General features: G+C 38.4%; 1 protein-coding gene across 5 annotated transcripts in view; it reads right to left on the bottom strand.

Moving 5' to 3' along the window:
* GCFC2 (GC-rich sequence DNA-binding factor 2) overlaps positions 1-14,650 on the bottom strand; it is a 73,656-nt gene that overhangs the window by 35,713 nt on the left and 23,293 nt on the right. For all 5 annotated transcript variants that reach the window (XM_024758860.1, XM_024758856.1, XM_024758858.1 and 2 more), the window contains one exon: positions 2,580-2,695. In XM_024758860.1, the coding sequence (XP_024614628.1) occupies positions 2,580-2,695 (116 nt within the window). The remainder of the gene's footprint in view (positions 1-2,579; positions 2,696-14,650) is intronic.

The raw sequence follows: 14,650 nt of genomic DNA, 5'->3' as shown, positions 1-14,650 counted from the left end.
GCTAACTATTTTACGTTTGGTAGTGTATATATGTCCACGCCACTCTCTCACTTTGTTGCTGCCTTGCGTTTTGTTGATTTTTTTGTAGTGATGTGCTCTAGGCCATTTTCATTTTCCTCTGCATATCTTCTATAGGTATTTTCTTTATGTTTACCATGGGGATTACAAAAAAAATCTTATAATTCTAGTGATCTATTTTGAACTGACAACATCTTAACTTCAATCACATACAAAAACTCTACTTCTTTATATCTCCCCCTCCACCTCTTGTTATTGATATCACAAATTACACTTAAAAATTTTGTATCCACTAACATGTTATTTTTGTGCTTTTACCTTTAAAATTCTATATTAAAAGTGATTTTTACACCACTCTTACAGTATTACAGGATTCTATATTTATATATATATTTACCTTTACCAGAGAACTTTGTATTTTTGTATGGTTCATGCTACTGTCTAGTGTCCTTTCATTTCAACTTGAAGGATATCTTTCAGCAATTTTTGTTAAGGCAGGTCCTAGTGTGACGAACTCCCTCAGCTTTGTTTACCTGAGTTTTTTATTTCTCCTTCATCCTACTCCCTTCTGGCCCCTGTAATGTTTCATCCTACTCCCTTCTGGCCCCTGTAATGTTTCTGCTGAGAAGTCTCCTGTTAATCTTATGGGGCCCTCTTGTACATGATGAGGTGCTTTTGTCTTGCGGCTTTTTAAATTCTTTGTATCTAGAAAGTTTGATTATAATCGTCTCAGTGTAAGCCTCCTTGTGTTCATCCTTGTTGGAGTCCTTTTAACTTTTTGAATTTGAATGCCCATTTCCTTCCTCAGGCTGGTAAGTCTTTGGCCATTATATCTTCAGATAAGTTCTCTGTCCCATTCTGCTACTCTTTTCCTTCTTGGATTCCCATAATGTATATGTTGTTCTGCTTGATAGCATCATATAAATCCCTTAGGCTTTCTTCACTTTTCTTTTTTCTTTTTGTTACTCTGACTTGGTAATTTCAAATGATCACCCTTTGAGGTCTCATTTGTTTCTTCTGCTTGATATAGTCTGCTAACTTTAGTAAATTTCTTTTTTTTTTTTTTTTTGGTACACGAGCCTCTCATTGTTGTGGCCTCTCCCACTGCGGAGCACAGGCTCCGGACGCGCAGGCTCAGCAGCCATGGCTCATGCGCCCAGACGCTCCGTGGCATGTGGGATCTTCCCGGACCAGGGCACGATCTCGTGTCCCCTGCATCGGCAGGTGGACTCTCACCACTGTGCCACCAGGGAAGCCCCCTTCAGTAAAGTTTTTAGTTCAGTTATTACACTTTTAGCTCTAGAACCTCTGGTTCTTTCTTAGTTTCCATCTCTGTTGGTATTCCAACCTTGTTCATGTATCATTTCCCTGATTTCTTTAGTTGTCTGTGATCTCTTATGGCACATTAAGCTTCTTTAAGAAGACATTAAGCTTCTTTAAGAAGATTATTCTGAATTCTCTGTCAGGTAATTCATAGACCTCTGTTTCTTTTAGTTCTGGGATTAATTTTGGCCCTTTGATTGGGCCATGTTTCCTTGTTTCTTCATGTATCTGGTTATCTTTTTGTTGTGTTTTGTGTATTTGAAAATGCACTTAAGGGGAGTTTCTCCCCCATATACAGCTGTTTCCCTTAAGTGCATTTCAATCAGCCTGACTGGAGATTCCCAGTGGTGGTGTGTGGGGAAGAGTGTCTTCTCAAACCTTTCCTGGGGGATGCACCTTCTCTGGGCTTCTATACGAAATTTCCTAATTATAGAGATTTGTGGGTTTCTTTTTCAGTATTCTGTAGTCTCTTGTTCCCTCTGGTGTTTGTAGTACTGCAGACTTTCCGGCTCTGCAACAGGCTGCTTAGTTCTTTCTTGTCCTCTGTGGCCGTCAGGCATCTAACGTATGATGGTTCCCCATCAGTGCTCTGAGACAGACAAGACAGAAACAAGTCCCTTGGGCAGTACCTCCAAAAGACAGTGTTCCACTCTTCTTTCTCCTTCCCAATGGAAAAACTATGACTTGGGTTTTTTCTCTCCATCAAAAGCAGTTCTGGCTTGTGAGAGGGGCTAGATGCAGTTGGAATGAAATGGTTTTTCTTACCCATTACAATGTGGCTATTTTGGGCTTTGAGCTTGCCTGGGGTACTACAACTTCCTGATTTCTGGAGTACTCATAAAGGCTTTTTGGAGAGTATGTTGTTGTTAAGTTGGTATCTCTGTGAGGCAACGAGGTCTAGGGCTTCTTATTCTGGCATCTTGCTGCCATCACTCCCGGCATATTATTTTTAAAAATTAAAGGCTATTTAACAATGCAGATAAGTGCTAACAAAAATAGTAAGTGAAAAAATAAGAACTTGATTTTATTGATTGTAACTATACGATATATATCATAAACACTAAAAGACATATAAAAAAGGAAATCAGTTATATTAATGTGCTAATACAGGTGATGCTAATTTTTTCCTATAAATATGTTTAATACTAATATTTAATAGTTAAAAAGATTACAGTGCTAGTTTTTTTCACTATTAAATGTCTATCACAAATGTAAATTTTAAAATTAATATTACTTACCTAGTATTCAGTTGCTTCTTTATAATTTCTAAATTTACTGGTGGAAATGAAATGGAAGCATCAAACTTCTTCACTGTTTGAGATTCACTGCTCTGAGAAAGATCTATGTCTCGTCCCTAAAAATAATATGAAAGTTTATATTGTTTTCAACATTCATTAGTCTTACAAATATTAATAGCATGAAAGCAGACTGGATACACCAAGGTCTCACCAGCTCAAAATTCCATGCCTCTGACATTTTTTATGGTTGTAATAAAATGTTTTTAAAATTTGCACACAGTTTTAAAATTTAGAACTTTAAATTCACGTGCAAAAGGCAAATTACAAAACCTTATTTTTCACGAAAGCTTTGTTCTCAGTGTTTATATAGCTAGTTCTGTTTATGATCTAATATACTCTCAAAAAAACCACATACTGGAGGCTCCAATCAAGGTGGCAGAATAGAAGGACATGGAGGTCACCTCCACCCACAAATACATGACAAATACATCTCTGTGGAACAATTCTCACAGAATACCTACTGAACCTGGCAGATCTCAGAACCTAAAAGTGCAAGAAAGATCTCCATGTAATCGGGTAGGATGAAAGATAAAAAAGGGAAGCGGGATGGGACCTGTGTCCCTGGGAGGGAGTCATGAAAGAGGAAAAGGTTCCCATACCTTGGAAGCCCCCTCAGGTGGGACAGAAAGGGAGCTTCAGAGGCTCAGAGGAGACAGCAGCAGCCAGTTTGCACAGAGAGGCCAGAACAGATGGTCCGGGCCACTGCCCTGCACTCCCCAGCCTGAGATGCACATTGGCTGGTGCACACGAGGGCTGGGTGCTGATACTCCAGCTTTAGAGGACAGACCCAAGGGGTGGACTGGGGTTGGCTGTGTGGAGACAGCAGGAAGGGGCTGGAGTGTGGTACAGCGACAACCGGTAGGTATACATGGAAGAAGCCTGGGCCCGCCATAGAAGCAAAGTGTCATTGTTAAGGGGGTGTGAGAAGGGAGGGGCGGTGCCTGCCATTAGCAGCCTCACACTTGGCATGCTCACAGAGGGAGTGGAGCTGCTGCTGAAACCCCACCGTTAATGTGCATGTGAGTGAAGGGAGGGGCGGGGCCGCCATAGCAGCCTCTTTCTCTGCACACTCTCAGCTGGCTTGGGACCACCTCTACAAGCTCTGGGAGCACGCAAGTGCCATGGGGTTGCCCACAAGTGGAGGCGGGGCTGAAATCCAAGTTGATTACCAGGGGTCACACAACTTAGGAAGCAGGACTGAAATCTAAGCCATCTCCCCACGACTGTGTGATCTGCAGATTTATGCCACGGCCACTGGCTTTGTAAAAACTCAGCGACTTCATGATATCTGAATGGACAACGGGTGCTCCTGCAGCTCTGATGGGTCTGGCCTTAGCATCTGTGGGCTCTGTGGGCGCATGCATATGCAGGCTGGGACAGGGTCTGGGTTGCTTCCATAGCTCCCATGGAGGGTCCAGGTGTGCAACTACTGCAGTCGTGGTACCTGACTTCAGTGGATCTGCACTGGTTGATTTGCGCTGGTGGCTTTGTAAACACAGGGCCTGAGGGACACCAGGGACTACTGCCTGCATTCCCAAAGTTGAGGTGGGGCCAAGGGCATGCCACCAACAGTACACTTTGTGAGCTTGCACAGTGGGTTTCAGGTGACACCATGGAGTGCACTTCACAGTGGATAGCTCTGGTAGAGGAACACTCAGTGGCTCCTCTCTCAGTGGGAGTGCTCCAATTCCACCTGTCTCACACCGCACATCAGAAACAGATCTGAGGGTTTCTACTCCAACAACTAGGGGGTAGACGCTGCCGCCAACAGGGCTGTGACAACCACAGAGCAAAGAGGAGGCTCCGCTCAATATTCAGTTCAGGCTCGGGTCACCACGACACCAGTCACACCCCCTTTTAAAGGTGATAACGGCCAGCACACACTGAGGAAAGAGGCAGCCATACTGAAAACAGCCCTCCCACCAAATATATTAAACCCATGCAGGCTACACATGGATACTCCCACATAAGAATAGCCCTCCAAGACCACAGTAGTTAACTGTTTCTCCTAAACTCATAGAGTAAGAGAAATATAAGTAAAATGAAGAAGCAGAACAACCACTCCCAATTAAAAGATCAAGAGAATTGCCCTGAAAGAACAGTGAAATAGACATCTTCATGTAATAGATACTGATTTATTTCAAAAAGAAGATAGTGAAAATACTGAAGGAATTAAGAAATGCTATAATTGAAATACATATTACTGTAAAAAGGAACTAGAAACTATATAGAGGAGCCAAGAAAAATTAGAAAACTCAGTTGTCCAGATGAAAGCTGAGCTAAAGGCAATAAATAGCAGACTGAATAATGCAGAATGAATGCGTTCTGAAAGACAAAATAATGTAAATCACCCAATCAGAACAGCAGACAGAAAGCCAATATAAAAGAAATGAAAAAAATGGAAGCAATATAAAAGATCTATGGGATAATATAAAGCTTGCCAGTGGTTAGAGGTCCCGCTCTGCCAACAATCAGCCTGGCAGTGGTCCTCGCTGCAGACAGTGCAGTGAGAAGAGGATCGCAGCCTTCTCCCTGGGGCCCTCCAGGCCCTCTGGCCTCAGGCTGGAGGGTGAGCTGGGGGCTCAGGGACAGGCTGAGGGCTGTGTCCTGCAGAGCTCCAGAGCCCTCGCCAGGGCCACCCACTGGTGGGACCCAGGCCTTGAAGCAGCCCCGAACCTCTCCCCCATCCCCACCTCTGGGACTTAACGGCAGTAGCAGTCTCCATGGGTCATAGTCCATGGAGGCCCCAGCAACTGGAGTACATGGACACTGCCGTTAAGGTAGCATACTTCCGCACTCCCGTGAAGCCGGGCACAGCCACATGCCTCCTTGCAGCTAAGGAAGTCTGAGCAGAAGTGACATGTATAGCACCCAGGCCAAAGCACTGAGCTGCAGTACTTGACTCAAAGGCTCCTTTTCCCTGCTGCAAGGACCTCGGATGTTCTGACTCCAGTCATGCTTGTGGAAAGTTCTACGCTCTCCTTCCTGCTCCTGCTGCCTCAACAACGTTGCTTCAATTAAAGTTACTGTTCCTTGAAGAGTGGGTTCTGTCTCCTCCAGGCCCACAAGGGCCAGGGCAGGATACAGGCTCCTCCCCAGCCCACAGCCCCACCCACACTTTGGGCAAAGATGACTTGCGCTACGGTTGCTTTTATGTACCAGGAGTGGTGATTTTTAGTATGGTCTGCTGTCTTCTCAACTTTATAATTTTCAATTAGTTCCAAGGGCTTTTTTTTATCACTTCACTGGTTCCTGGACTAAAGATTTAGAAGGCAGTTTAGATTTAGTCCAGACATTTATGGTCTTAGGGATAATCGACTCTATAAACTGTGGAATAAACAACTTATGCTCATAGAACTGTACAACACAAAGAGTGAACTGTAATATAAGCTATAGACTTTGGTTAATAATAATGTCTCAGTATTGGTTCATCAATTGTAACAAATGTACCACACTACTGCAAGATGTTAATAATGGGAGAAACTGGGTGAAGAGGGAGAGGTGGGAATGCTGCATATTATCTGCTTAATTTTTTGTGAACCTGAAACTTCTCTAAAAAAAAAAAAGTCTATTAGCTAAAAAATAATAATACGGGCAGGGTGAGTACATGAGGGCATCGATGAAACAAAATTAGCCAATAGCTGGCAATTTTTGAAGCTGAATGATGGTCCACAGAGGGGGATTCATTATATTATTATATGTCCACAATAAAAGTTTTAAAAATCTTAAATATAAAGCGTGCCAATCTATGCATAATAGGAATTTCAGAAGGGGAAGAAAGAGACAAGGGGATTGAAAATGTATTTGAAGAAATTATGGCTGAAAACTTCCCAAACCTAAAGAAGGAAACAGATATCTAGGCACAGGAAGCACAAAGGGTCCCAAACAAGATGAACCCAAGCAGACCTACACCAAGACATATTATGATAAAAGTGGCAAAAGTTAAAGATAAAGAGAGGATTCTAAAGGCACCAAGAGAAAAAGGATTAATTACAAGGGAACCCGCATAAGGCTATTACCTGATTTCCCTATAGAAAATGTTGCAGGCCAGGAGGGAGTAAAAAGGGTTAATTACAAGGGAACCATCATAAGGCTATTACCTGATTTTCCTATAGAAAACACTGCAGGACAGAAGGGAGTGGCAAGATATAGTCAAAGTTCTGAAAGGAAAAAATATGCAACCTAGGATACTCTACTCAGCAAGATTATCATTTGGAATAGAAGGAGAGAGACAGAATTTCTCAGAAGAGCAAAAACTAAAAGAATAACAGCAATACTAAACCTATACTAAAAGAAATAATTAAAGGCCTTCTTTAAATAGAAAAGAAGCAGTAATCTGTATAAAAGAGAAAATCAAAAATGGAAAGTAAATCACTTAAGCCAGTATACAGATTAAAGTAAAAGACAAACATTTTTGTGAAAGGGATGATAAGCAAAATGAACAGAAAAAGGATAAACGTGAAGATGTAAAAGAGGGTATCAAAATCATAAAATGCCAGGTAGGAGAGTAAAAAAATGTAGATTTTTAAATTTTAGAATGTGTTCGAGCCTATATGACTATCAGTCTAAAGCAAGTAGATATAGTAATGGGTTAACATATTTGAAAACCATATGGGTTACCACAAATCAAAAAGCATACAACAGATTCACAAAAACCAAAAAGAAGAGAACAAGCATAATACAAAAGCAAATCACCAAACCATAAAAGGAAAAAGAAAGGAACAAAGAAAAAATACAAAATCAACTGGAAAACAAGGTTAAAAATGGCAATAAATACATATCTATCAATAATTACCTTAAATGTCAATGGACTAAATGCTGCAATCAAAAAATACAGAGTGGCAGATTGGATTAAAAAACAAGAGCCTACCATATGCTGTCTACAAGAGACCCCCTTAAGAGTGAAGGACACAGACTGAAAGTGAGGGGATGGAAAAAGATAACTCATGCAAACAGAAATGACAAGAAAGCAGGGGTAGCACTACTCATATCAGGCAAAATGGACTTTAAAACAAAGGCCATAAAGAAAAAGAACACTATATAATGATGAAAGGATCAATACAAGAGGAGGATATTACATTCATCAACATATATGCACCCAATATAGGAGCACCCAAAAACATAAAACAAATACTAACAGACATAAAGGGAAAAAGGGATGGGAGTACAATAATAGTAGGAGACTTAAACACCCTACTCATATCAATGGACAAATCTTCTAGACAGAAAATCAATAACGCAGCAGAGATCCTAAATGATACACTAGAGCATTTAGACTTAATTGATATTTTCAGGACATTATATCCAAAAAACCCAATACACAGTCTTTTCAAGTACACATGGAACATTCTCTAGGGTTGACCACATACTGAGGCACAAAACAAGCCTCAACAAATTTAAGAGCATAGAAATTTTTTCAAGAAGGTTTTCTAACCACAGCAGCATGAAACTGAAATCAACCACAAAAAAAGAAACGAGAAAAAAAAAGATTACCTGGAGACTAAACAACATGCTACCAAAAAACCCAATGGGTCAATGATGAAATCAAAGAGGAAATTAAAAAATACCTTGAAACAAATGACAATGAAAATACAATCATACAAAAATCCATGGGCTACAGCAGAGCAGTTCTCAGAGGGCAGTTCATTGTGATACAGGCCTCCCTCAAAGAACAAGAAAAATCTCAAATAAAAACCTACCCTAACACCTAAAAGAATTAGAAAAAGAAGAACAAACAAAACCCAAAGTAAGCAGAAGGAAGGAAATAATAAGGACCAGAGAGGAAATAAATGAAATAGGGATTAAAAAAACAATAGAAAGGAATCAATAAAACCAGGAGCTGGTTCTTTCAAAGGATAAACAAGACAAACCTCTAGACAGGCTCACCAAGAAGAAAAGAGAGGGAAATCAAATAAACAAAATGAGAAATGAAAGAGGAGAAATCACAACTGATACTACAGAAATACAAAAACCCACAAGCGAATACTATGAACAATCATATGCCAACAAATTGAACAACCTAGAAGAAATGGACAAGTTTCTAGAAACATCCCATCAAAATTGAATCAAGAAGAAATAGATACTTTGGACAGACCAATCATTGGAAATGAAATAGAATCTGTAATAAAAAAACTCTGTACAAACAAAAGTCCAGGGCCTGACAGCTTCACAGGCGAATCCTACCAAGCACACAAAAAAGGACTCATATTTATTGATCCTTCTCAAATTCTTCCAAAAGAGTGAAGAGGAGGGAAAACTCCCAAAGACATTCTATGAAGCCGTCATCACCCTGATACCAAAACCAGACAAAGACACTACAAAAGAAGAAAATTACAGGCCAGTATCTTTGATGATTACAGATGCAAAAATTCTCAATAAAATACTAGCAGACTGAATCCAACAACACATAAGAAAGATCATACACTATGACCAAGTTGGATTCATCCCAGGGTCACAAGGATGGTTCAAAATATGCAAATCAATCAATGTGATACACCACATTGACACAGAAAAGACAAAAACTACATGATCATCTCAACAGATACAGAAAAAGCATTTGACAAAATTCAACATTCATTTATGATAAAAACTCATACCAAACTGGGTATAGAGAGAACATATTTCAACATAATAAAAACTATGACAAACCTACAGCCAATATAATACTCAGTGGTGAAAAACTGAAAGTCTTCACGCTAAAATCTAGATCAACACAAGGATGCTCACTCTCACCTCTTCTATTCAACATAGTACTGGAAGTCCTAGCCACAGCAATCAGACAAGAAAAAGAAATAAAAGGGATCCAAACTGGAAGGGAAGAGGTAAAATTGTCATTATATGACATATGTAGAAAACCCTAATGACCTACAGAAAAACTATCAGAACTGATAAATGAATTCACAAGGTAGCTAGGATACAAGATTAACACACGGAAATTGGTTGCATTTCTTTACACTAATAATGAAATACCACAAAGGGAAAGAAAAAAAACAATCCCTTTTAAAATTGTATCAAAAAAGAAAATACTTAGGAATAAACCTCACCAAGGAGGTGAAAGATATATGCTGAGAAATATAAAACATGAATAAAGGAAACTGAAAATGATTTAAAAAATGGGAGATATCCCATGCTCTTGGATTGGAATAATTAATATTGTTAAAAAGGCCATGCTACCCAAAGCAATCTACAGATTTAATCTGATCCCTATCAAATTACCCATACCATTTTTCACCAAACTACAACAAACAATCATAAAATTTATATAGAACCATAAAATACCCAGAATTGCCAAAGCAATCCTGAAGAAAATGAACAAAGCTGGAGGTATAACCCTCCCAAACTTCAGACAATCCTAGAAAGCCACAGTAATAAAAACAGCATGGTACCGGCACAAAAACAGACATATGGATCAATGGAAAAGAAGAGAGAGACCAGAAATAAACCCACACACCTATGGTCAATTAATCTTCAACAAAGGAGGCAAGAATATACAATGGAGAAAAGACAGTCTCTTCAGGAAGTGGTGCTGGGAAAGTTGGACAGCCACATGTAAATCAATGAAGTTAGAACATACCCTTACTCCATACACAAAAAAATAAACTCAAAATGGCTTACAGACTTAAATATAAGACATGACACCATAAAACTCTTAGAAGAGAACATAGGCAAAACATTCTCTGAAATAAATCATACTAATGTTTTCTTAGGTCAGTCTCCCAAGGCAACAGAAATAGAAGCAAAAATAAACAAGTTGGACCTAATCAAACACATAAGCTTTTGCACAGCAAAGGAAACCATAAACAAAATGAAAAGACAACCTACAGACTGGAAGAAAATATTTGCAAATGATGTAACTGACAGGGGCTTAATTTCCAAAATCTACAAACAGCTCACACAACTCAGTAACAAAAAAACCAACCCAATAGAAAAATGGGCAGAAGACCTAAATAGAAATTTCTCTAAAAAGACATACAGATGTCCAACAGGCACAAGAAAAGATGCTGAATACTGATAATTATTAGAAAAATGCAAAACAAAATTACAATGAGGTATCACCTCACACCAGTCAGAATGGCCATCATTAAAAAGTATACAAATAACAAATGCTGGAGAGGGTATGGAGAAAAGGGAACCCTCCTACACTGTTGTTGGGAAGGCTAATTGGTGCAGCCACTGTGGAAAACAGTATGGAGGTTCCTCAAAAAACTAAAAATAGAGTTGCCATATGATTTTGCAATCCCACTCCTGGGCATACATCCAGAGAAAACTATAATTCAAAAAGATACATGCACCCCAATGTTCATTGCAACACTATTTACAATAGCCAAGACATGGAAACAACCTAAATGTCCACTGAAGATGAATGGATAAAGATGATGTGGTGCATATATACAATGGAATACTACTCAGCCATAAAAAGGAATGAAATAATGCCATTTGCAGCAACATGGATGGCCCTAGATATTATCATGCTAAGTGAAGTAAGTCAGAAAGAGAAAGACAAATACCATATGATATCACTTATATGTGGAGTCTAAAATATGACAGAAATGAACATATCTACAAAACAGAAACACACTCACAGACATAGAGAACAGACTTGTGGTTGCCAAGGGGAGTGGGGGAGGGGTACACTGGGAGTTTGGGATTAGCAGATGGAAACTATTATATACAGAATGGATAATCAACAAGGTCCTACTCTATAGCCCAGGGAACTCTATTCAATATCCTGTGATAAATCATAATGGAAAAGAATATGAAAAAGAATGTATATATATGTATAACTGAATCACTTTCCTGTACAGTAGAAATTAACACAATATTGTAAATAAACTATACTTCAGTAAAATAAATTAAAACAACAAACCAAATACTGGTTTTTCATGATAGATGTTGCCACCTAACTCCAGTCTAATGAAAGGAAAGCAAATGGAAGTCTGCTGGTGGGTTTCTAGGTAAGGCTTTTAATGTTCTTTAAGCCAGCATTATTTGGGTTTTCTGTTAATTGCAGAGGAATGTATTCCTAGCTAATACATGTTGTAACTCAGTACATTTCATATTACTGTCCTCTGGCTCATCGTAACTCACTCATCACCATCATGCTTAGAATGTTGAAAAGGTTCTGAAGAACCTGTTTTAGAAAAGGATATGTGAAAAAGTGGACCAGATAATTAGTCAACTCAATGGCTAAACTATACTTTTTATATTTTCCATGAGACTCCATCATTTCTCATATCAATTCTTACCAAGTCTCCTATCCAGTTCGAATCATACCTACAAATTCCCAAATTAACCAGACCTTTTCAAACTTCATGTCTTCAGCCCTGATATCCTCTTTTGCTTCAAATCCCTTACATCATAAACATCTTTCAAAGACTCATTCAAATTTGACCATTTACTTACAGGTTTTTCCCATCCACCCTCTCGCCTACAAAACTGACCACTCACTTGTTCCTTTGTGCTATTTCAGAACCCTGTACAGAATTCTGACACAGAACCTTGTAAGATTTTACTATAATTATTTTGTTTAGCTGTCTCTCCCCTGCAAAGATTGTACATGCTTTTGTCTACCACTGTTAAGTAGTTATAGAGGCTACACGGTGATCCCCAAAAGATATGCCCAGGTTCTAAAATCCCAAACCTGTGAATGAATATTACCTTATATGGCAAAAGATGTGATTAAGTTCAGGTTCTGGAGAATAGGAGCTTATCCTGGATTATCTAAATGAGTCCTAACTGTAATTACATGTAGCCTCATAGAAAAGAAGGAGAGAGAGTTTGGGATGCAAAAAGAGGAGGTGACGTGAAGATGGAGTAGAGAGATACAGCTCTATGCCAAGGAACGCCAACAGCCAACAGAAGCTAAAATAGTCAAGGAATAGATTATCCTCTAGAGCTTTTTGGAAGGAGTGTAGCCATATCAACACCTTGATTTTGGACTTCTGGCCTCCAAAAGTGTGAGAAAATAGAATTTGGTTGTTTCAAGTCATTCAGTTTGTAGTAATTTGTTAGAGCAGTCACAGGAAATGAGTACAGTGGCATGCAGTAAATTTTTAATAAAGAAATCAGTAAATGCACCCACGTCAGTAATAAAAATGCAAATCAAATAAACTTGAGATTCCATTTTCACCAAGTGAACTTATACCTAAAGCTGGCAAGATTATGGTAAAACATTCCCATAATAACAGTGGCGTTACAGAGTGATCTAAATTTTCTCTAGAAGACAACAGAGAAAAATGTAGTAAGTGCCATAAAAATGTTCATCTTCTTTATTAGTAATACCATGATTGGCCATTACCTTAAGAGAAAAGTTCAAAAAACACACATCTGAACAAAAGAAAGAAAAAAAAAAAAGGAAGGAAAAAAACCAAGCAAATATTTACCAGTTCTTACTAATAGCAAAAAAATTCAGATTGCAAATAACTAACAAAAAAAAAAAAAGGCTCAAAGACTTCTAAATTGTAACTGAAGGCTTACTTTTACTTAGCTTTTTAGTTTTAATAACATGAAGATCGTACAATACTTTCTTGCTTAAAAGAACAAAAAATCTTTCAAAGCACTCCTATTAAAAAGATTAAAAATAAAACTTGCATTTGTTATACAATTTATAAGCACTTTGACTTAGATTAGACCATTATAACTTTGAGCCTTACAGCCACCTACTCAGGTAGGTAACATTATCATTCCCACTTTATTATTCCCAATTTATTGATGAGAAAACTGAGATTTAGAAAAATGAAATTATTTTCTCAAAGTCATACAAATAATTATTGAGCTCTCACAATATTAGGCACTATGGGATATAACACTGAAAAACGTAGTTAATAATTCTTAACTTCAGGGAGAGTGTATTTTAGTGGTAGAGCCACAACCCAAATCTAGGACTTTCCACCCCAAGTATAATACTTTTTTTTGTTTGTTAGTTTTGTTTTAACCCTCACTATTTATTTGTTTGAACTTCACATTTAGGCATCTACCATATAACTGTAAAATTAAAAGTAAAAAAGATGGTTCCCTCAAGGGACTTGCAATATGTAGAAAGTATTTATAATCTAGTGGGAAAAGAACATAATGTACATGGTATAGTGGGTTGAATGATGGCCTCCCAAGATAGGTCTATATCCTAACCCCTGGAACCTCTGAATATGACCTTATTTGGAAAAAGGGTCTTTGTGGTTATAATTAAGTGAAGAATCTCAAGATGAGATCATCCTGGATTATCCAAGTAGACCCTAAATCCAATGACAAGTATCCTCATAAGAGACACACAAAGTAGAGGCACAGAGAAGGCCATGTGGAGAAGGAGGTAGAGATAGAAGTTATGTAGTCACAAAGCAAGGAATACCTGGAGCTACCAGAACTTAGAAAAAGCAAGAAAGAATTCTCTGCTGGGAGATTCAATGCAATCCCTACCAAAATACCAGTGAAATATTTCATGGAACTAGAACAAATAATTTTGACATTTATATGGAACTATAAAAGACCCTGAAACAGCCAAAGCAATCTTGAGAAGGAACAAAGCTAGAGATATCAAGCTCCCTGGTTTCACACTATATATTTCAAACTATATTGTAATCAAAACAGTATGTTACTGTCACAAAAACAGACACATAGATCAATGCAACAGAATAGAGAGCCCAGATATAAACCCATACTTATATGGTCCATTAATCTACAACAAAGGTGACAAGGATATACAATGCGGGAAAAGACAGTCCCTTCAATAAATGGTGCTGGGAAAACTGGACAGCTACATGCAAAAGAATGAAACTGGACCACTTTCTTATACCATATACAAAACTCATTTTTGAAACCATAAAACTAGAAGAAAACATAGGTAGTATGCTCTTCAACATGAGTCTCAGCAATATTTTTTGGATATGTCTTCTCAGACAAGGGCAATAAAAGCAAAGATAATCACATCAGACTACAAATTGAAAACCTTCTGCACAAGCAAAGGAAACCATCAATAAAACAAAAAGGTACTCTACTGAATGGGAGGAGGTATCTGC

The sequence above is a fragment of the Neophocaena asiaeorientalis genome, unplaced genomic scaffold, assembly GCF_003031525.2.
Source record: "Neophocaena asiaeorientalis asiaeorientalis breed wild unplaced genomic scaffold, Neophocaena_asiaeorientalis_V1.1 scaffold285, whole genome shotgun sequence".
NCBI lineage: Eukaryota > Metazoa > Chordata > Mammalia > Artiodactyla > Phocoenidae > Neophocaena > Neophocaena asiaeorientalis.
Note: the sequence above shows the minus strand (reverse complement) of the source record. Positions and strands in the feature narration are given on the sequence as shown.